Consider the following 23,536-nt stretch of genomic DNA (forward strand, 5'->3'; position numbering starts at 1 on the left):
AAAATAAAAAGAAAAACAAACAAAACAAAGTGAAAAAAACAAAAACTGGTTTCTCTCCCCCACACTTAAGTCATGCAATGTCCTCAATGCATGGAAAGAATTAAAAGCAAAGACAATGCAAGGGGGATTAAAAGTTATTCATCAGTGTAAAGAGGTTCATGGAGATCCATGACCTCTTCACTACCAGTGTTAGGAAACTCGAGGAATGGCTTCAAACCCTGACCATTAACCTTCAAAATTACCCATGTTCCTAGATTCAAAATCTCCACAGCCTCATGGGGATGTACATTATGGATAATAAACAGGCCATCTCATCGGGATCTAAGCTTACTAGGAAAAAGATGCAATCGAGAGTTGTACAATAAGACCTTATCACCAATTGCAAAAGATTTACGCAGAATGTGTTTATCATGGAAAGCTTTGGTCTTTTCCTTGTAAATCTTAGAAATTTCATAGGCTTCATTCCTAAGTTCCTCCAACTCAGATAGTTGGAGCCCACAATGAATTCCCGCATTAGACAAATCAAAGTTAAGCTTCTTGATGGCCCAAAAAGCCTTATGCTCCAACACAACTGGCAAGTGACAAGCTTTCCCATACACCAAACGGTAGGGAGACTGACCAAGATCGATCTTGAATGTAGTCCGATGGGCCCACAAGGCAACAATGAGCCTAAGGGACCAATCCTTACGGTTGGGATTAACAATTTTCTCCAAGATTTGTTTGATCTGCCTATTAGACACCTCCACTTGACCACTAGTTTGGGGGTGATAAGAGATAGATAACTTATGAGTGATTCCATACTTTTTCATTAGGGTCTCAAAAGGCCGATTACAAAAATGAGTACCCCTATCACTAATTATTGCACGTGGTGCACCAAAGAGAGAAAAAATGTTCTCTTTGAGAAACTGGACCACCACTTTGTGGTCATTAAATTTATAATGTATGGCCTCTATCCATTTAGAAACATAATCAACGGCCAAAAGTATGTACAAATTGCCAAAGGAATTAGGGAATGGTCCTATAAAACTGATGCCCCATACATTAAAGCTCTCAACTACCAAAATAGGGTTGAGAGGCATCATGTTCCTCTTATTGATACGACCAAAAGACTGGCAGGTGGGGCAAGCCTTGCAAAAATCAAAAGCATCTCTAAAAAGAGTGGGCCAATAAAATCCGCATTGGAGAACCTTTGCGGCAGTCTTCTTAGGTCCAAAGTGTCCACCACATGCATGATCATGACAAAAAAAGAGAATGGAATGTTGCTCATGATGAGGAACACATCGTCGGATAATCTGATCTGGACATATCTTGAACAAATAAGGATCATCCCAGAAAAAGTGCTTAACTTGGGAATGAAACCTATACTTATCTTGGGTGGACCAGTGATTCGGAGTCACACTTGAAACTAAGAAGTTGACAATGTCAGCAAACCATGGTTCACTGGACATTACAAATAATTATTCATTTGGAAAGTTCTCGTTGACTGGAGAATCAACAGTTAAGGAATTGGGAAGTCGGGATAAATAGTCTGCAACTAGGTTTTCAACTCCTTTCTTATCCCTAATTTTTAAATCAAACTCTTACAAAAGTAAAACCCACCTAATGAGTCGGGCTTTGGCATCCTTCTTCTAAACTAGGTATCTGAGGGTAGAATGATCAGTATATACCACCACATGTGAACTAACTAAGTAAGATCGAAACTTTTTGAATGCAAATACAACTACTAATTATTCTTTTTCAGTGGTTGTATAATTGAGTTGTGTATCATTTAAGGTCCTACTAGCATAGTAAATGACAGTGGGCAACTTATTAATCCTTTGACCGAAGACTGCTCCTATGGCAAAATCCGAAGCATCACACATCAATTCAAAAGGTTCAGTCCAAACAGGTGGTTGAACAATGGCTCATTGTTCAACTCCTTCTTAAGTTGTTTAAAGGATTCTAGGCACTCTTTAGAAAACTCAAAAGTTTGATCTTTGACAAGTAATGAAGTGAGAGGTCGGGTTAACTGACTAAAGTTCTTAATAAACCTTTTGTAAAAGCCCGCATGCCCTAGAAAAGACCGAACGTCCGTAACAGATTGAGGAGGTGGTAAATTATCAATTAAATCTACTTTGATTCTATCTACCTTAATTCCCTCCTTAGATATTACATGGCCTAAAACAATATTAGATTTAACCATGAAATAACATTTCTCTCAATTCAAAACCAAATTCTTATATATGCACATTTTCAAAACTAGAGAAAGATGATGAAGACATTCAGAATAGGAATTCCCATGAATTGAAAAGTCATCCATAAATACTTCTAAGAATTTTTTGACCATGTCAGAAAAAATGTTCATCATGCATCGTTGGAACGTAGCAGGGGCATTGCAAGGCCCAAAGGGCATACACCTGTAAGTAAATGTTCCATATGGGCATGTAAAAGTGGTCTTATGTTGGTCCTCTAAAGCAATTGGGATCTGATTATAGCCAGAATATCCATCAAGAAAATAATAGTATTCATGTCCAGCTAACCTCTCTAATATTTGGTCAATGAATAGTAATGGAAAGTGATCCTTCCAGGTTGCCACATTAAGTTTCATATAGTCTATGCACACTCTCCACCCTGATTGGACACGGGTTGGAATTAGTTCATTATTAGCATTAGGAACTACAGTCACACCAGACTTCTTAGGCACTACGTGAATTGGGCTTACCCATTGACTGTCAGAAATAGGATAAATTATTTCATGATCCAAGCATTTTAGGATCTCTTCCTTAATGGCTTCCATTATCACTGGGTTAGCTCTTCTTTGGGGTTCCGTGGATGATTTGGAATCCTCCATAAGATGTATAAAATGTTACATAATAGAAGGGCTTATACCCTTGATATCAGCCATGGTCCAACCTAGGGCTTCCTTATTGTCTTTTAACACTTTAAGTAACTCCTCTTCCTGGCTAGAAGTCAAATTTGAAGAAATTATTACAGGAGTTTAATCAGGCCCTAGGAAAGCATACTATAAATTAGATGGCAACTTCTTAAGATCTAGCTTAGGGGGCTCAACTATGGAAGGTTTGGGAATGGAATTGGAAAGGGGTCTTAAGAGCTACACAGGTGTGTGAAGATTCAAGACTTCAGAAAAGAAATTTTCACTATCATCATCCAACTCATCCATATACTCTTGAAATTCTGAATCAAAATCAATATCAAAGTTGGTAACTAAATCATTAGAAAAATCAAGAAAATCCTCAAGCATATTGATCTCTTATTCCATATGTGGTTGCTTGCCTATCTTAAACATGTTAAACTCGACATTTTGGTTACCAAAAGATAATCTTAGGAAACCATTCCAACAGTTGATTAATGCATTACTGGTAGCCAAGAATAGTCTTCCTAGAATTATTGGGATCTCATCATTGGTTGAGAAGGGCTTGGTATCTAACATAATGAAATCAACAGGAAAAATAAATTCTCCCACCTTTAGTAAGACATCCTCAATCATCTTTTTGGGAATCTTAACAGACATATCTGTCAACTGAAGAATAGTTCCAATGGCTTTCAATTCTCTCAATCCAAGTTGTTTGTACACATGGTATGGTAAAATATTCACACTTGTGCCAAGTCAAGTAAGGCATGCTCAATGTAGGTGTTGCCTATGACACAAGATATGGTAGGGCTCTCTAGATCCTTATACTTGGCTGCTATAGGCTGAGTAATTATAGAACTAATGTTACCTACCAAGAACGCCTTTTTGGGCACTCTAGTGATACGTGTGTGAGTACACAAATCTTTTAGTACCTTTACATAGGCGGGGATCTGGGATATGGCATCCAAAAGAGGGATGCTCACTTCTACCTTTTTGAAGACTTCTAAAATTTTATCCATGGAAGCAGTCTTCTTTTTGTATAACAAAAGATTAGGAAATGGGATAGGATGAACATAAGGACTGTTAGGAATTTACCCTTTTTCAGAAGAATCATTTTTGGTTTCTTCAACTAAATCATCTTTAGTTTTCAAAAGAATCTTTAGGTTCATTAGACGAACCTGGAACAAGCGGCACACTTATGTCCTCAACTGAAGGAGAGTTAACAGGAGTAATAGATGGGGAAGATTTATGAACGCTCTGTTGGTACTCTCTACCACTCCTAAGGGCATAAACAACATTACATTGGTTAGAGGGCCCTTGTTGGGTCTGACCTTGTACTATATTCAGTGATGTATTTGTTGGTGTTTGTGAACTAACAGGATGATGATGGCTAGGGTTAGGCTCTGGTTGACTGGGTAAAGTTTCTTTCTCCCTCTCACACATAATTGAGACAACTTAAGTGAGTTCTCTAGTAAGATTTTGATGGCTTGTCATGAGGAGGGTCATATTTTTTTTCAAGTCACTTATTCTACTTGCCTCTCCAGTGTTGGTAAACCCAGGGGGTTACTGATAAGATGATAGGAGAGGGGCCCTAGGAAAACTAGCTTGAGGTCCTACATTTGACTTGAAAAAAGTATTTTGGGAAAAAGATTATTGTGTAAAGGGAGACCTTTGGAGTCCAGGTTGACCTTGATTATAGAAATTGGAAGGCCCTGCTTGGTTGCCCTAATTCCAAGAGAAATTTAGGTGATTTCTCCATCCTGGATTGTAGGTGTTACTATATGGATTATTCTAGTATAAGACATTAACATTATCATTAGAAGTGCCCCCAAAAGTGTTCGAACATTCTTTTATGACATGTCCAGGGGACTAGCACCAAGCACAAATCTTAACCAAATTGATTGATGATGGCTCTCTAGGAACAATAGCCTCAATTCTCTTGATTAGGCTATCCAAATGTGCTTCCTTGGCTACTATCTCATCCACAAAATATCCTTTTTCTCCTATGGTTCTTTCACTCTCTTGGGTTGATTCCCACTCATGGATTTTGTCAGCTAAGTCAAGTAAGAATTTCCATGTCTTTCCTTCATCTGTAAAGGATGTGAATCCCTCAGAGCACATTTAGCTGGATAATCAATACCCTCATAAATTATTTGACATAAATACCATAAGTCTAGGCTATGGTGAGGGCATTCTTGGAGTAGATCCTTGAATCTCTCCATAAGTTTGAAAAAGGACTCACTAGGCTTTTGCCTAAACTGAAGGATATCACTTCTAAGCTTATTGGTCTTGTGAGTTGGGAAAAACTTCTTAAGGAAGACAACTGTGAAGTGTTTCTATAAGGTTATGGAATTTGTGGGTAACCCATACAACCACTTCTTAGCTTGGTCTTTTAATGCAAAAGTGATAAACCTAAGCTTAACAGCATCATCAGAAAGTTGTTGAATCTTAGTTAGAATACATACCTCTTCAAATTCCCTTGGAAATAGGTATGCATCCTCAGAGGTCAACCCATAAAAGTGGGGCAATATAGTGATGTATTGAGATTTTAGTTCAAAATTATTACCCTAGGCTTGTTGTAGAACTATGCAGGAAGGTTGGGCTGTTTTAGCAGGGTAGAACCTATCTTTTAGAGATTTAGGTGAAGGGTTATGATGTTGGTCTCCCATATTGAAAGGTTTTAAAGAGAGCAAACATATAGAGTTACTACTTGTTGGATCTATTATTTCTAACTGATTCTTAGTATTACATACCCACCTAACACTCATGCAATAGAAAACTACTCACAACTAAAGTAAGATAAGCACAAAAGAATGGATAGCAAAACTTTTTTTTAATGATATTTTGATTTTTTTGATTTTTATTTTTTTGGCTTTTTTGGGAGCTTACTGGCAGGGATCCGGGGTTGCTCAGGTCAATTCCTGAGGTACTGCTACAGGGCAAAACCTGTCTTTATCATACTATGAGGCATGACGACCTCCACCAATACAACTATTATTACAAGTTGTTCTTCTCAGGAATTCAATAAAAAAAAAGGAAAAACAAAACAAAGCAAACAAAGCACTCCGATTTACCAAAAGAAAGCAAAAAATAACATGAAACTGTCTCCCCAGCAACGGCGCCAAAAACTTGTTTGAGATTTTAAAATGTAACCGTAAGCATACGGATCAGTGTAGCTATGGGTCGAACACAGGGAGAGCAATCACTTTATTTTTTTTCCTTTAATAATGCGAAAGTGAACTGATTAATGATTGTGATCTAATTCTAATTACCGTCCTAAACATATATATTTAAAATAACATCCTAACCATTCGTCATTTAAGAATTAAAAGACGCAAGCCACGTAATTAAAGTTAAATAAATAAATAACTGAAAATAAACAATCCATGTAATTAAAAAAATAATAATAAAGAAAAAAAATGCTGAAATAAAAATGAAGTAGAAAAAATGAGATAAAGCTAGAGAGAGACTCACAAGTAGGTTTCTCTACTTAGCCCGAGGGATGCATCATAATATGAGCTTCCCTACTTGACCAGAGAGTCACTCTTAAAAGGGTTACTCTACTTGGCTTTAGGGAAAGGGATATAATTAAAATAAAAGCAATAAATTGATGGTTCTATGGCTAGGAGGGGCAAAACCAACACATACACTAGCCATGAACCTTGGGGGAAAAGGATAGCAATAATGTAATGACTGAAATTAAAATCTTAAATTAAGAAAGAAAGAGTAGTCAGAAGAGAGAATGAGAGGGGGGAGAGAACACTACTGAAGAAGCCTACTTACTTGAACTTCAACCTTTGAATTGAAAACTTGATCGATTTGAAATACTACAGTACTAAAAATCAGATCTGGAATAAACCAACTCTAAAATTTATAGTACTAGAGAAAACAAATCTGAAGAAAAAATAAATTAAACTTGAAAGACATGCTTCATAGCTTGTTCTTGTCACCTAGAACTAAACCTAGAACTAGAACTTGAAAATTACAACTTGAATTGCTTAAACAATAAAAATAAAAGACTGAATAAAAAACAAAAGTACTTGCATTAATTGAATAAAAAGAACTTATAAAAGTGTTTAAAACATAAACTTAGAACTAGAGCTAGAGAAAGAGATAAAGCAACTAGAGAAAAAACCCTAGAAGAAGAATGAATTGTCCCCCCTTCTCTTACATGAGTTGTATTTATAGGGAATGGAGAGGTAGGATAATAAATTTCTCTTTCCTAAAAGGAAAAAATTCACAATTGATAATGAGATCTTTTGAGACTAAAAGTTCTAAGGTGGAGGAGAGAGAAGAGAGAAATAAACTTGGAGAAATTTCCTATAATTTTTTTTTGCTTATTTTTTTTTTAATTTATTTGTCTCTTCTTTTTCTCCCTCCAAGGGACGATTTTCCTTCTTGCTTTGTGTGATTTGGACAATCTTTTGGTGATGATGTGGAGGAGAGAGAAGATTTGGAGAAGATTTATTTTTTCTTTTTTTTTCTTTCCTTTTTTTTACCCCTCCCACGATTTTCCTTGCGTTTAATTTTATGTGAAAATCCCCTTAGTGCTTTAAGTGAGTGAAAAGTAGGAAATCTTCAACAAAATTCTCCAAAAAAAGACAACCATGAGATTCGAACTTGAGACCTCCTGATGAGCAAGGGAATTTTACACGCCATAGCTCACCAACTACACTAGGTAGTTGTTGTTGGAGAGATATGACGCCCGATAATGCTTAAAGTCTTTAAAATACAAGCCTGCAAAAAGAGAGAAAAACCCAAGATAGCTCCATTCTAAATATATAAAATGCATGTTTTATTATCCTAGATTTCACACATAAATGTGTTCATCAATAATCATAAACCAACAATCTCTTCCTTTGGAGTTATTGGCAACCACCTCATCACTAATACACTCCAAAGCTCTATGTCACCATTTTCATCAATGTCACCCAAGCTGGCCACGTCATCATCGTCAAGTGGTCGGGTTGCCAATAAGGACAACCATAAACCAATAGTAAAGGGATTCATGTTGTGCGATCTAAGTTCATAAAAAGTTATTGTTAGCAGGGACGACGTGTATCAAAATATAATTCACAAACAGTTGGTGAAAATAAAGAAGGCTCTATTGTGTAGGTGGAGTTAGGTGAGTCAGAAACAACAAGAGAAAATGAGTCATCCAGTGACTTACTACAACAACAAGAAGTAGTAGAAGTTCCCTATATTATAGGAAAGGGTAAAGGGAAACATACTCACAAAGCATCTGTGAGATACGAGTTTGAGGACATGGTTGCCTATGCTCTTGCTGTAGGTATAGGTGATCCATCTTCCTACCATAATGCTTTGAGTGATGCACAACATGATAAATGGATGACAGCTATGATGGAGAAAATGGAGTCTCTATAGAAGAACAATACTTAGAAGATTGTGAAAAAACCCAAAAGAAGAAAAATCATTGGGTGTAAATGGGTCTTTCATAAGAAAGAGGCAGCATCTGAGAAGGAGCGTGAAAGGTATAAGGCCAGACTTGTAGCCAAAGGCTATGCACAGAAGGAGAGGATAGACTACAATAAAATATTCTCTCCAGTGGTGAAACACACTTCAATCAGGGTACTACTTGCTTTGGTGGCCATGCATGATTTGGAGCTTGAACAGCTTGATGTGAAGACTGCATTTCTTTATGGTGACTTGGAGGGACAGATTTACATGGAGCAGCCTGAAGGTTTTAAGGCGCAGGGAAAGAAAGATCATGTTTTTCTGCTTAAAAGGTCGTTTTATAGTCTTAAGCAATCTCCTAAGCAGTGGTACAAGTGCTTTGATTCCCATATGATAAAGATTAGTTACACAAGAAGTGAGTATGATAGTTGTATTTATTATAAAGTATCAAGTGATAATTCTATTATTTTGTTGATGCTTTAAGTTGATGATATGCTCATTGCTGCAAAGAACAAACATGATATAGTTTCTTTGAAGTATTTGTTGAGTACTAAATTTGAGCTGAAGGATCTTGGTGCTGCTAAGAAGATCTTTGGCATAGAAATCCTTAGAGATAGAAATGCAAGTAAACTTTGGATAACTCATAAGAGGTATATTGAAAAGGTACTAGAGCGTTTTAATATGGAAAAGGCTAAGCCGGTTAGCACTCCGTTAGCTAGCCACTTTAAGTTATCTTAAAGGGAATGCCCCACAACACATGAGGAGGTAGAGCAGATATCTCAGGTCCCTTATGCTAGCACAGTTGGGAGTCTCATGTATGCTATGGTTTGTAGTAGGCCGGATTAGTCTCATGCAGTAAGTGTTGTTAACAGATACATGAGTAATCCAGAGAAGGAGCATTGAAATACAATTAAGTGGATCTTCACAGCATGACTAAAGATATATATTATGTTTAGTGGCAAGGGAAGCTCTACAGAATTGACAGGTTATGTTGATTCCGATTATGCTGGTGATTTAGACAAGAGAAGGTCTACTACAGTGTATGCATTTACATTGACTGGTGGACCTATATCGTGGAGAGCGATGTTTCAGTCTACAATTGCATTGTCCACTACAGAGGCAGAGTACATGACGACAGTTGAGACTGCAAAAGAAAGAATCTGATTGGCTAGACCGGTTCATGAGTTGGGGTTGGAGCAAGGAGGTATAGTGTTACATTGTGACAGTCAGAGTGTCATACATCTTGCAAAGAATTAAGTGTTTCATGTAAAGACAAAGCATATTGATGTGAGATTTCACAAGATTAGGGAGCTTGTGTCAGAGGGTAGTATTTACTTGAGAAAAATTCATATAGATCTCAATTCTGTAGATATGTTTACCAAGCCAGTTACTACAAAGAAGTTCGAATTCTATTTGGACTTGATCAATATTACTTACTGTTGAAGATGAAGGACGCATCAAATAGGTGCGGATTTGTACCTCTTATGAGGTACGGAGATAAAGATGTTTACAAATTATCTTTACAAGATGCTTGACAAAATTCAAGTCAATGTGGAGATTGTTGATACAGCATCCCTCTAGCCGATTAGCGGGCGGTGGTGGTTGCAAGGGGACAGGAGGCCCCCTACATAGCAGAGGGTGTAGGGAGGCACAGCCCCCCACTTGAATTTTTTATTTGAGGGCAATTGTGTACTTTTCGAATTAGGGTTTTTTCGCTATATATTTGTAGCGATGATTTTTTTCTCTGTAATGCAAGTAATACTGATAGGTGTGAGGGACGAGCACTGTAATCCTATTCTCCATTGATAGTGAAACAGGATCTCATCTCACCGGGGACGTAGGCAACTTTGTCGAACCTTGTAAATCTGTGTACATTGTTTGTTTTGTTTTTCCATTATCTTCTGCATCGTTTTAGGGTTGCGTTTCTACACATCTCACTTAATCAGCTAATTTTGAGCATCTCTCTAGTTCCATTTTGGTTTTTCTGTATTAAATTAGTTCAATAAGAAACTAGAGTTGATGCATTACCTTCTCAAACCATTGCGTTAGGAATTGTCCTTTCTTTTCCATAGAAGGAAAAAAAAGATAACTATGGCTATATCACAAGTCATTGTACCAATCAAAGAAAAATATCATTACATGACATGATGATGTGATATTCAGTACTCTGTAATTTTCATCTGTAGCCACTTGGCTAACGTTTTCCAGGCTGAAAGTTGAACTGTAATTTTTCTCCGTCAATTTCAATTCGAAATGTTACTAACGATGAATTGGAGACGAGGATAAATATTTTGAGATATTTGATATTATTTTTATGTTAAAATATATACCTCAAAGTTGAGTAAAACAATGAATTTTATCGGTGCGGATTGATATCAGATCATATTGGATCGGATGGATTTATTCCTATTTAAAAAGAAAAAAAACTCAAATTTTTAGACCTTTATATCCTTAATTTTACCACTATACTTGTACTAAGTCTGTTAAGACTTGAGATCCGTTTCAATCGATACCAATTTGATTGAGGCAATTTCGACTCATCCAATCGGATTTTTAAAACTATGTTTGTAAGAGCTTATGGCGATCAAAGAAAGAAGATAACAATTAGAAAGTGAGATTTTCTTACCTATTTCGACCTCAATAGGCAAAGCCCACCAGGGAATGTTATTCTCTTCTTTAATGTATATGTACAGTACAAAGGTCACGATTGATTATATGTACAACACACACGCGACCCCATATCATTCTCCTCTTATTGGGCCATCATAGAACCCACTCATCAGCTTTAGCAATTATGAACAATATAAATGGTCAAGATTAATCCCCAAAATCCATGATGATCGATGAGCCTAGATGCTTAATTAAAGCCTACTAAAGGATGAGATTAGATGTAAGGATTGATGTGAGAAGAGTAATCACGAATCCCAGCTCCTTCCCATCCCATCCATTCTTCCCACATGTCCCAATCTAGATCGCACATCCCTCTCATTGGTTCATCAACGTCGTTGTAATTGTACGAAGACTCATATTGATCACCAATCGTATTCCTCTCTTCTCCCTTCAAGTAGCTCATCACAACCTGCAACAGAAATAAACCAAATCCATCATTATCAATTGATCAATCCTTAGTAACTAATTAAGGAGTTACAATTTATGAATAATGCTCAATACTCTTAAAACCAATTGGCTTGAAGTGGGGTGGCTTTTTGTGACTCTTCTACATAATAGTCGAGTCACCCATATGTGATGTGGGACTACCTCAACACTCCCCATGTAGGCCTATTATGCCTCTGTCTTCATGGATTAAGCAAGGAACTCATCGTCGAGAGAAGGCCAATGTACTTGCTCTGATACCATGTTAAAGTTTCCATCTTAAAATTGTGACCTCTTGTGACTCTTATATATGATCGAAGCGTGACTATCTCAATAAATACATAGATAGATAGAAAGATAGATCTCTAAAACTTACATCATAGGCTTCATTAATTTGATTGAATTGAACGCCACAGTTATTTCCTTTGCAGACATCCGGATGATACTGAACATAAAGAGATCAAAAAGTTCAATTTGAGTTCTAATTTCATAGAAAATACATTCGAAAACAGAGAAAAATAAGCTTAAAAAAAGTAAGTGAGGAAACAACGAACCTGCAACGCGAGCTGGCGAAAAGCCTTTTTGACCTCGCCTTCAGAAGCACCAGGTTGGATTCTAAGTGTTTTGTATTGGTCCGTCAAGCTAACAGAAGAAGCAACACAAGAAACATTATTCATCTTCTTTGCCTTTCTGTTCTTTTGGAAACTTCTATGCAGAGCCCACAAGGACACACCAACACCACTATCCAATCCAACAGCCATAGCCATCTTGTGAGATCTACTAAAACGTCAATCAGGTCTCTGTCTATAAGAAGAGTTCTTCGGAAAGCAAGGGAGAACCTTGAAAGTTGAAACACCAATGAGAATCTTAATTACAACAAACCTTACACAAATAGGGGAGGGATTTATTAATCCCAAAAACCTCAATAATGGATGAAGATGATGATGATGATGCAGAGAAGTCAAAGCGTGTGGAAGACAACCTGGAATTATTAATGGCACTGATTGGATCTGTCGTAAGCTCTGATTGTATATTTGTATTCAATATTCTCTTAAAGAATAAATAATCATAAAGAACTCACTCTTCCTCCTAATTTTTTATGGATTCTGTTTCTATCGTATATATGAAGGGAGAAGGGAAAGGAAGACCACGTGGGGTCTTATCAAGAATTCCAGATCCAGCAGTGGACTGACGTGTATTGTTGCAATTTGGGTGGACCATGTCAGCTTCGTCAATTATCCACTTCGCGAAGGATCGATCGGCCTCATCCGTAGCGCGGGTAGCGCGCATCCAAAGGTTGAGACGTGCACTTCAGGGTATGGATGCATAGCCCAAGGTGCTCCTAAGTCTTGGACCAGATATTCCGTTTCTTTCCTTAGCATTCATTGTTCAGGTCGTTCATAGTTATATGGGTGAGTGACACATGACAACGCGATAATCCAACGGTTTAAAAAAAAAATACAGAAAACGAGGCGCTGACAAAGGCTTGGAGAATGGAACCCCAAGAATCGTTGGATCATCATCTTGCCATGAGTCGCTTGTTCAGGTAACTATGGGCAAGACCTGAATGATAGGCATAAGGGAGAGAAGCCGAATCCTTAAATCTACGCTACACGCCATATCGCGTGACAGAGAATCCCAATCCGTCTATGAACTATTTTTTCGATGTTTCGAAATTTTTGGGTGGTAGACAAAAAATGGAGCCACACATGTAATTTAACATTTGACATATCACCTCGTTTGACACATGGGTGCATGTGGAAAAATCAATGATTTCAAATTTTGCACTATAATTTCCTATATATGAAATTGGATCCTCTGCACAGAAGTTCATCTGTACATACATGTGAGAATCCCACACCTATCATACTTTCTGTCATTAACAAAGTGAAGAAGGGTATATAGATGAAACAGGGCCAGGTTGGGTTGGGTTTCTTAAAACCATAACCCAACCTTAGGTCCTCAAAATTCAACCTAGGTCCAACCCTATCTTACTAGGTTCATACCAACCCAATCTGGCCCTAATTGATCTTGTCAGGGCCAGGTTGGGTCGGGCTTGGCTGGGCTGGGCTGGGCTGACCCTGGCTTCTGCAATGGTTGGATTAACCTTGATTGACCTGCTTTTGCTATTCATATCTTATACATTAAAAAATTATAGAAAAATAAAATGCCAATAGGAGCCCTAAAAAATCTAATATAAAAATTTGTGGTTAAATTTCGGGCCAGGTTGGGTCGGGCTAAGGCCTCAATCCGAGCTCGACCCAACCCTTACCCATGGTTGGGGTTTTTCAACCCTGACCTGCCCTTAGGGTCAAAAAACTTGAGCCAAGCCCTGTTTGGGTTCAGGGCGGACTAGGACAGGTTCGGATTGTCGAGGACAAATTCTCACCCCTAAATACAAAAGTAGCAGATGTTGGATCATCACATGTACATCTAAGTGAACTCATGTGCTAAAGAATCATTCTCTACGAACACACTCAATGTTTGAATACACTCAATGTTTTGCCAACCCTATTCAACATCAGTGGCAGTGGTCATTGATACTACATTGGGACTCTGCAATTGTTTCAAGAATTGAACTATTGCAACCGATTGACCGGAACTACTAGCATTGAGTTCACACCCACTAGCTAAGTCTTCATCGAATCTACTCGGAAAAAATTGAATAGAGCTTGAAAAATAATGCAAAAGTTGATATTTTATTAACATCTGTAGTGTCGTATTTATAATACGGTAGGAGTCTAGTTCCAGTGAATAAAGTTGGAACTAAATCACCTATTATCAAGTGGTTGAGTTGAGACTAAACACTATACGTAAGGGAACTACAATTTGTTACAAAACTGTGTACAACTGGTGTTGACTAGTTCAAGGACTTCAGTTATCATCCCCCCGCAAACGAATGGGGGGAAACCATAAGAGTTTGGAACAATGTTTTTGAAATATTGTTTTAGACAAGCCCTTTGTGAATATATTGGCAACTTGATCTTCGGACCGAACAAACTAAACACGAATCTTCTTGTTGATAACCAAGTCTCGGACAAAATGATGGTTAACTTCTATGTGCTTTGTGCACGCATGAAGAACTGGGTTTACACCATGCATGTGGCAGAGATGTTGTCACAGTAGACCACCATTGGTTGAGGGGATGCAATGTGTAGATCATTTAGTATATAAGATAGCCACATCATCTCAGAGACGGTTACAGCCAAAGCCTTGTATTTAGCTTCAGAGCTGGATCGAGAAACAATGGGCTGTTTCTTAGAGCCCCAAGATATGAGATTGGGTCCCATAAAAGTGCAGAAACCAGTTGTAGAGCGTTGTGTGTCTGGGCACCCAGCCCAATCTACATCTGTGTATGCTACAGTAAGATCAAGTGGACCAGCTTGAAGAAGTGTAACTGCACCAATTATATGTTTTAGATAGCGTAAGATTCGCTTTACTGCCTCAAGGTGAGATGTTGTTGGTGCATGCATGTGCTTAACTACATACGATACATCTGGCCGAGTCAATGTGAGGTATTGAAGCGTACCCACAATTTGTTTGTATTCTTTGGAATCAAGTAAAGGAGTTCCTTCACAGGCTGAAAGCTTGGAGCCACTAGGGACAGGGGTGACACAAGGTTTACAGCCAACCATCCCTATGTAGTGGAGCAAATCAATAGTGTATTTACTTTGAGATAAGAAAAGTCCTTTGTCGGTCCGAGTAGCTTCAATACCCAAAAAATAATGTATTTCTCCAAGATCAGTCATAGAAAATTCCTGCCCCAGACGACTAATGAATCGAGTGACAAGGTCATCATTATTGCCGGTGAGTATTATGTCATCGACATAGAGAAGTAGAACAAGTGTGCCATTGGTGGAGTGCAGGATAAACATGGAACTGTCAGCCTAACTTTGTACGAAATGGTTCTGGATGAGAAATCCGCTAAAAAGAGTGATCCAAGCTCGAGGCGCCTGTCGCAGACCATAGAGAGCTTTGTTTAGCTTACATACATGAGTAGGGTGATCAGAGTTAATGAAACCAAGAGGTTGCTGCATGTAGACGTCTTCTTGAATTTGACCATGTAGAAAAGCATTTTTCATGTCCAATTGACGAATGCACCAAGACCGAGATAGAGCAACGCAAAGCACAGTCCGAATTTTTGCTGGTTTAACTACCAGACTGAATGTCTCTATGAAATCAGTTCCATAATTTTGGTTGAAGCCTTTTGCAACGAGGCGGGCTTTGTACCACTAGATGGTGCCATCACTGTGGGTCTTTATTTTGTAAACCCATTTGCAACCAACAATGTTCATGTTGGGAGAGGGCGGAACCAAGGACCAGGTGTTATTGTGAAGCAAGGTTTTTATATTCATCATTCATGGCCGACACCTATTGTGGCTGGTTTGCAGCCTGCTTGTAAGAAGATGGTTCTTTTATTTAAGAGTGGATAGTGGCTGTGTTGGCAGAAGGAAGTGGGTACCTAGTTGTCAAAAGTGAAATGGGAACCTTTTGCCACCGAGTACCTGTCATGGATCGAGTAACCATATTATGAGTTGGTTGTGGGGGTGGTGGTGGGGGTGGGAGGTGAGGTGGTGGTTCTGATGGTGATATTGGAGATGAATGTGGTGAATCAATATTAGAAAGGGTTGGTGATGTAATGATGGTGGATCTAGCAGGTGATGGGGGCTGGTGAGGTGTAGGAAATGATTGGAAAGAAATGGGTATCTCAATTGTGGTTGAAGTAGGTGGATGGAATGGGGTTGTGGTAGGTGGAGTAGCAAATGGGAATGTATTTTCATCAAAGTTGACATGTCTGGAAATGTAGACATGCCCAGTGGCAGCATCGAGGCAGCGATATCCCTTATATGAATTGTTGTAGCCAATAAAGACACAAGGCAAAGATTTGGTTGAAAGTTTGTCCTCACGATATGGTCAGCCAAGGGAAACATTGGCAGCCGAAGATGCGTAGTGCAGAATATTCAGGCAAATGTCCAAAAAGAACTTCATGTGGAGACCGCCTTTGTAAGATTGGAGTGGGCAGAAGATTGATCAAGTATGTTGCTGTTGTGAATGCCTCTAACCAATACGTTTTGGGCATATGGGCTTGAAACATCATGGATAAACCCATCTTAGTGATATGGCGATGTTTCCTCTTGGCAATGCCGTTTTGTTTCGGTGTATGAGGGCATGATATCCTAAGAACTATACCACATTTGTCAAGGAAGTCTTTGAAGAGACCTCGTGTTAATTCATAAGCACCATCACATTGAAAATATTGTATTCTTGTAGAGAAAATATTCTCTGTCATGGACTTGAAGTGAGTAAAACAAGACAATGCATTTGATTTAAGTTTTAAGGGATACAACCAAGTGTACCTACTGAAATCATCTACAAATATAATGTATGAAAAATAGCCACTAATAGATGAAGTTCGACTAGGACCCCACAAGTCACAATGAACTAGTTGTAAAGGAGAAGATGTTGCTGTAGAAGATAAAGAAAATGGAAGTTTGTGATGTTTGCCTAATTGACACGAGAGACAAATCTGTTTTTGCAGTGCTGAAGACAAGGCATCAAGAGCATTGGTTGACCGAAGGTGATGGAGAACAGTTGGAGATGAATGGCCTAGACAACAATGCCATATTGCTGCAGAAGTGCGGGCTCCAAGAAAAGCATGAGCATTTTTATTGGGGGTTGGAACTGTGTAAAGATCACTGCAGAGTGGTCCCTTCAAGAGCAGTAGGCCCGTGCATAGATCCTTAACAAGAAAACCCCATGGCAAAAATTCAACAGCATTGGTTATCACGAGTTAACTTGGAAATTGATAATAATGTTTTTGTAATATGCGGAACAACCAAAACTTCAGTGAGTGCTAATGGACGAATAGAGATGGGTATAACCGTAGAACCAACATGAGTAATATCAATACGCTTACCATCACCTACAGAGACTTGATCAGACCCGGCATAAGCAGTAGATTGTTGTAGCATTGACGGATCAAAAGTCATATGAGAAGTGGCAATAGAGTCTGGTATCCATTGATGGTCGGGATTGGAAGATGCACTTTGTTGATAACTACCCTGTTGTGGGGTAAGATGAAGACCAGCAAAGGGCTGAGTTAGAGGAAGAACATTGCTATTACGACTTGCAGCGTAGTGAAAGTAGCAACGATTAGCTGAATGACCTTGTTTTGCACAAATTTGGCATTTTAGGTTGGTATTAGAAGGCTTGAGTGGTGGTGGTGGGTTGGAAAAAATTGGAGGATTAGAGGAATGACCTGTGGTGGTTTGCATAGGTGAGGTGAAACTATTGTGCGGCATGGAGGAGTTACGATTGTAGGTCTTGCGGTTGGGTTGTTGAGTGGTGGAGAGTAGTGCTTATTGAGAGGTAGGATCTGGAAGGGTGGAGGTGTGATTACCATAACCTTGTTTGAGCCTCTGTTCATGAGTCAATAATTTGGCTCCTAAATCGGGAAATGTAACTGGGGGAGAAGCATTTTCAATGGATATGATGAATGAACTATATACAGGCCCCAGTCCATTCAAGGTATATTTGACCAGATCCGAATCACGAACACGATCGTCAATGGCAGCCAATGAGTCAGCAAGGGATTTCAGTTGTTGTAGATATGCAGTAATGGTGGAAGAGCCTTTTGTTATTGTTTGAAGTTCGGTCCGCAGATAATTGAGACGAGCGACGAATTGTTGTTGAAACAGGGAGGATAGGGAATCCCATGCTTCTTTCACGGTTTTGAGACAGTATATATGAGAAGAAAGTGGCTGAAGCTGTTAAGTTTGTCTCGAATTCTTGACCCGTTTTGAAGATTGACCCGATCCGACATATTTTGGTGGCGACCCGAATGGGAATTTTTCTGAGATCTGTGATGGAAGCAGAGGGCTTGGGCCTATCGGAGCCCATCACTGATCTCGTATGGGGGGTGCGGGGGCATAGCCCCCGCGGTATGGTTCGACCGGATCGACCGTGACCCGATGGGTTGAATCGCTATTTTGGAGTATATATATATAATGTACTGTTGCTTGTTGAGAGTCATTGTATTCTAGGGTTTTCACGAAGCTAGGGTTTCAGGGCGAGTTCTTCCTCGCTGCTGTTAGGGTGTAATCTCTCTTCTGCATAGTGAATCATCTTCTTCTTCGCCTGAGGACGTAGCACACCACCCTGGTGTGTGAACCTCGTTAAATCTCTGTGTCGTACGGATCTATTGTCTCCCTTTATTCGTATTTCTTGGTGTTTGTTCTAACAAACTGGTATCAAAGCTCTTGGTTACTTCGATCCATGGCTTCAACGAAATACGATATTGATAGGTTTGACGGCAACATCAGTTTTAGTTAATGGCAGGTTCGAATGATGGCTGTTCTCACGCAGCAGGGTTTGAAGAAAACCCTATTTGGGAAGGCGAAGAAACCTGCAACTATGTCCGATGATGATTGGAGCAATTTGGATGATAAAGCTCTTTCAGCTATTCAGTTGTGTCTTTCGAATGATGTTCTACAGGAAGTTCTCTCAGAGAAAACGGTTGCAGAGTTATGGGTGAAGTTAGAGAACCTCTACCTCACCAAATCCCTCACCAATAGGTTGAGATTGAAGCAACAACTGTATAGCCTTCATATGGGTGAAGGTACTTCTATTAAATCTCATATATCTGAGTTCAATTCTATTGTTACTGATTTGAAAAGGATAGATGTTAAAATAGACGATGAAGATTTGGCCCTATTATTGTTATGTTCTCTGCCTCCATCTTATAAGCACTTTAGGGATACCATGATTTATGGTAGAGAGACAATCTCTATTGAGGATGTGAAAACGAATCTGCAAAGCAAGCAGAAGATTGATGATGAATTGACAACTACCAATAAATCTGATGGTGTTGGTTTGGTAGCTAGAGGGAGAACGAATGAAAGGGGTTCATATGGTGACAAAAAGAAGGCTAGATCAAAATCTAAGCACAAGAATTTAACCTGCAACTACTGTAAGAAAAAGGGGCATATTAAATCTGAATGCTATAAGCTTTTAAATAAGCAGAAGGCAGGTGGTGGTGCTCAAAATCAACAGAAAAGAGATGATTCTGTAGAAGCCAGTATTGCTGAAGATGAGAGTGAGTCTGATATGCTTTTGGTGACTGATGATAAAGTTAGATCACAGGATGAATGGATTCTTGACTCTGGGTGTTCCTACCATATGTGTCCCAATCGTGAATGGTTCTCCACATACGAATCAGTTCGAGGTGGAGTTGTGTTGATGGGAAATAATGCTTCTTGTAAGACTATTGGAATGAGAACGATCAATATCAAGATGTATGATGGCATTATCAGAACCTTGTCCAATGTCAGGCATGTCCCTGATTTGAAGAAGAATCTCATCAGTTTAGGCACTCTTGATTCAAATGGGTGCAAGTATACAGCTGAAGGTGGAGTCATGAAGGTCAGCAAGGGAGTTCTCTTATTGATGAAAGGAATCAAGGTTGGCAGTTTGTATGTGTTGCAGGGTACTACAGCCACTGGGTCTGTTGCAGCAGCTTCATCATCTATGTCTGAATCAGATGTCACAAATTTATGGCACATGAGGTTAGGTCATATGAGTGAAAGAGGGATGGCAACATTAAGTAAAAGGGGCTTGTTGTGTGGTCAGAGTACAGGAGCAATGGAGTTCTGTGAGCATTGTGTGTTTGGGAAGCAGAAAAGAGTTAGTTTCAGTACTGCTATTCACAGGACCAAGGGAACTTTGGACTACATTCATTCAGACCTATGGGGGCCCTCCAGGGTTGCTTCAAAGGGGGCTGGTGCAAGATACTTGCTTACTTTCATTGACGATTTCTCTAGAAAGGTTTGGGTCTATTTCTTGAAGCACAAAAATGAAGTATTTGTCACTTTCAAACAGTGGAAGAATTTGCTTGAGAAGCAGACCGGGAAACAAATTAAAAGGTTGAGAACCGATAATGGCCTAGAGTTTTGTGAAGGTGACTTTAATGAGTTCTGCAAAAATGAAGGTATTGCAAGACACCATACAGTTGTTAAAACACCCCAGCAGAATGGAGTGACGGAGCGTATGAATAGAACCTTGTTAGAAAAGGCAAGGTGTATGTTATCAAATGCAGGATTGGGCAAGGAGTTCTGGGCAGAAGCAGTTAACACAGCAACCTTGTTGGTGAATCGATCTCCTTGCACAACTATTGAGTGCAAGACTCCAGAAGAAGTTTGGTCAGGTAAACCTGCAGACTACTCAAATTTAAAAGTATTTGGATGTCCTGCTTATGCACATGTAAATGAAGGGAAGTTGGAACCTAGGGCTAAGAAATGCATTTTTCTTGGGTATGGATCTGGAGTGAAAGGATACAGGTTGTGGTGTTCTAATCCAAAGTCTCCAAAATTTCTTATTAGTAGAGATGTTACTTTTGATGAATCTGCTATGTTGCATCCTAGGAAAGAAGTTCCTATTCATTGTGATGAAGGTCAAGAAAAATCTAGAGAGAAGGTGGAGTTTGAAATTGGTGGTTCATCTTCAAATAAAGCACAATCTACTTTAGTCCAGTTGCCTATTTTTACTGAAGGAGATGATGCTCAAGAGAATCAAGAAGAAGAGCGGTACAGCATTGCCAAGGATAGACCAAGGAGGAATATTAGACAACCACAAAAGTATGGGCATGCTGAATTTGTTGCTTATGCATTGTCTGTTGCAGATACAATTGAAAATAGTGAGCCTGCAACATATTCTGAAGCTGTTGCTTCAATTGATTCTACAAAATGGTTGATTGCCATGAATGAGGAGATCGAATCTCTTCATAAAAATCAGACTTGGGAGCTTGTGAAGCCGAGAACAGGGAAGAAAATTGTTGGTTGCAAATGGGTCTTCAAGAAGAAGGAATCTGCCTCAGGTGTTGAAGATGCTAGGTACAAGGCACGTTTAGTTGCAAAGGGCTACAGTCAGGTACAAGGAATTGATTTTAATGATGTTTTCTCACCTGTTGTTAAGCATAGTTCTATTCGTGTCTTACTTGCTTTAGTTGTTATGCATGATTTGGAGTTGGAGCAACATGATGTGAAAACAGCATTCTTGCATGGTGAACTAGAAGAACAGATTTATATGCATCAACCTGAAGGGTTTGTTATTGAAAGTAAGGAGGACCATGTATGCTTGTTGAAGAAGTCCCTATATGGTTTGAAACAGTCTCCTAGACAGTGGTATAAAAGGTTTGATTCAGTTAAGTTTGTCTCGAATTCTTGACCCGTTTTGAAGATTGACCCGATCCGACATATTTTGGTGGCGACCCGAATGGGAATTTTTCTGAGATCTGTGATGGAAGCAGAGGGCTTGGGCCTATCGGAGCCCATCACTGATCTCGTATGGGGGGTGCGGGGGCATAGCCCCCGCGGTATGGTTCGACCGGATCGACCGTGACCCGATGGGTCGAACCGCTATTTTGGAGTATATATATATATAATGTACTGTTGCTTGTTGAGAGTCATTGTATTCTAGGGTTTTCACGAAGCTAGGGTTTCAGGGCGAGTTCTTCCTCGCCACTGTTAGGGTGTAATCTCTCTTCTGCATAGTGAATCATCTTCTTCTTCGCCCGAGGACGTAGCACACCACCCTGGTGTGTGAACCTCGTTAAATCTCTGTGTCGTACAGATCTATTGTCTCCCTTTATTTGTATTTCTTGGTGTTTGTTCTAACAGAAGCAATGTGGCATTGAGGCAGGCATGAATGAAGTGATCAGTTTTCCGCCAATTGGTGTAAGCGGGATTTGGTTCAGTGGTGATGGTGTTTGTTTCAAAGATAGTAGTAATGGTGGTGGGTGGGCTAGGAGAGGTGCCATCAACATGACCAAAAAGGTCACAACTTATGAAGATTGACTCAAGCTGGTCTTTCCAAAGTAGGTAATTGTTGCCATCGATTTCGAGCTTGACGGCACCTAGGTTAGAGATGTTTGTGATAGGGAAGGGAGAGAAGGTAGACATGGAAAAAAAATTTCAGGTGGTAACGGAAGGTGGCTCTGATACCATGAAAAATAATGCAAAAGTTGATATTTTATTGACATCTGTAGTGTCGTATTTATAATACAGTAGGAGTCTAGTTCCAGTGAATAAAGTTGGAACTAAATCACCTATTACCAAGTGGTTGAGTTGAGACTAAACACTATACTTGAGGGAACTACAATTTGTTCCAAAGCTGTGTACAGCTGGTGTTGACTAGTTCAAGGACTTCAGTTATAGAACTATTTCCTTGCAGTTCTATTCTCCTTAGATATCCACCATTCAGCTTTAAGGACAGCTAGTGAGATTCAGGAAAGGGGTTTAAACCGCTAAAACTTTGACTCAGTATACAGGGGGTAGGATTTAGATCCCCTCTAAGATAGAGAAACAAGTGGTTTCACTTTCTCTCTCTTATTGTGTCTAATTGTAGAGAATATGAATCCACAGTGGGTAACAAATGATTGTAATCGGACACATTCATGCAGTAGCAGTCGCGAAAATTGTGAACTTTTGGTTCATATGTTATTTCTTGGAGTGAATTAACCGAATTTTGGACTCCAATAGATCAGATGGATAGAAACTGAATTTCTAGTTCAGAGGTTTCTGAGATGAAAAACCCATTGGGAATTTGAAACATACTTTCCTGTGTTGCCATACCCTATTGTTCTAACACCATTTTTCAGAGTAAATCATTCATTATTGGGTGGGAGTTAAACATTCTGAATCACTGGAATCTTTGGGTGCTAAAGTGTGCATGGGTTAAAGAAAAGTGACCAGAATTTTGAATCTAGGCCAAATGGGGATATTGGACTCGATTTCTACTGTAAACCCACACAAACGATCATCCAAACCATGAAACAATGACCCTATTCATGTAGATTTTTGTCTTTCACTATTTTACGGAGCATGATGGGTTAGGATTACAGAGGAGAGAGAGAGAGAGAGAGAAAGAGAGATCCGGACTTGGTGGTGAGTGTAGACACCTTATTTTTTCTTCTCTGGAGGCTTCTCCGACGATGATGAGTATCCTATATCTATATGCTTGAAATGTTTATGAACCATCCATGTAAAATGACAAAAATACCCTGTAGAGGAGAATTCTATAATGTGGTTTTCAATCTGAAAGTTGCCAAGATGCTTCGGTGTTGGAACATTTTGCCATACCTGCACTTTAGGAGGGAATTGAGCTCTTTATCTCCTTACTTGA

The 23,536-nt window shown here is 39.2% G+C and overlaps 2 protein-coding genes and 1 non-coding gene across 3 annotated transcripts; 1 reads left to right on the forward strand and 2 right to left on the reverse strand.

Annotated features, from left to right (window-relative positions):
* Window positions 1-5,026: 5,026 nt before the first annotated feature.
* LOC122067598 lies at window positions 5,027-5,133 on the forward strand. The gene has a single exon (XR_006136793.1). It is a non-coding gene; the product is annotated as a small nucleolar RNA R71 (small nucleolar RNA).
* Window positions 5,134-10,869: 5,736 nt separating this feature from the next.
* LOC122067595 (chaperone protein dnaJ 8, chloroplastic-like) lies at window positions 10,870-12,410 on the reverse strand. The gene is made up of 3 exons (XM_042631427.1): window positions 11,914-12,410; window positions 11,736-11,804; window positions 10,870-11,345 (listed from the first exon to the last, which is right to left on the reverse strand). The coding sequence occupies exons 1-3, from the start codon at window positions 12,124-12,126 to the stop codon at window positions 11,151-11,153; spliced, it is 477 nt and encodes a 158-aa protein (XP_042487361.1). The 5' UTR covers window positions 12,127-12,410; the 3' UTR covers window positions 10,870-11,150.
* Window positions 12,411-14,448: 2,038 nt separating this feature from the next.
* Window positions 14,449-15,234, reverse strand: LOC122067596 (uncharacterized mitochondrial protein AtMg00810-like). Its single transcript, XM_042631428.1, has one exon. The coding sequence runs from the start codon at window positions 15,232-15,234 to the stop codon at window positions 14,449-14,451; it is 786 nt and encodes a 261-aa protein (XP_042487362.1).
* Window positions 15,235-23,536: the final 8,302 nt, after the last annotated feature.

Source organism: Macadamia integrifolia, unplaced genomic scaffold (genome assembly GCF_013358625.1).
Source record: "Macadamia integrifolia cultivar HAES 741 unplaced genomic scaffold, SCU_Mint_v3 scaffold2995, whole genome shotgun sequence".
NCBI lineage: Eukaryota > Viridiplantae > Streptophyta > Magnoliopsida > Proteales > Proteaceae > Macadamia > Macadamia integrifolia.

Excerpts from the sequence above, each read along its gene's own strand:
- LOC122067595 (XM_042631427.1), bottom strand. The coding sequence starts at position 12,126 with ATGGCTATGGCTGTTGGATTGGATAGTGGTGTTGGTGTGTCCTTGTGG. Across the intron at positions 11,805-11,913 it reads TTCGCCAGCTCGCGTTGCAG|TATCATCCGGATGTCTGCAA; the intron begins GTTCGTTGTTTC and ends CTTTATGTTCAG. Across the intron at positions 11,346-11,735 it reads AAATTAATGAAGCCTATGAT|GTTGTGATGAGCTACTTGAA; the intron begins GTAAGTTTTAGA and ends TTTCTGTTGCAG.
- LOC122067596 (XM_042631428.1), bottom strand. The coding sequence starts at position 15,234 with ATGTTTATCCTGCACTCCACCAATGGCACACTTGTTCTACTTCTCTAT.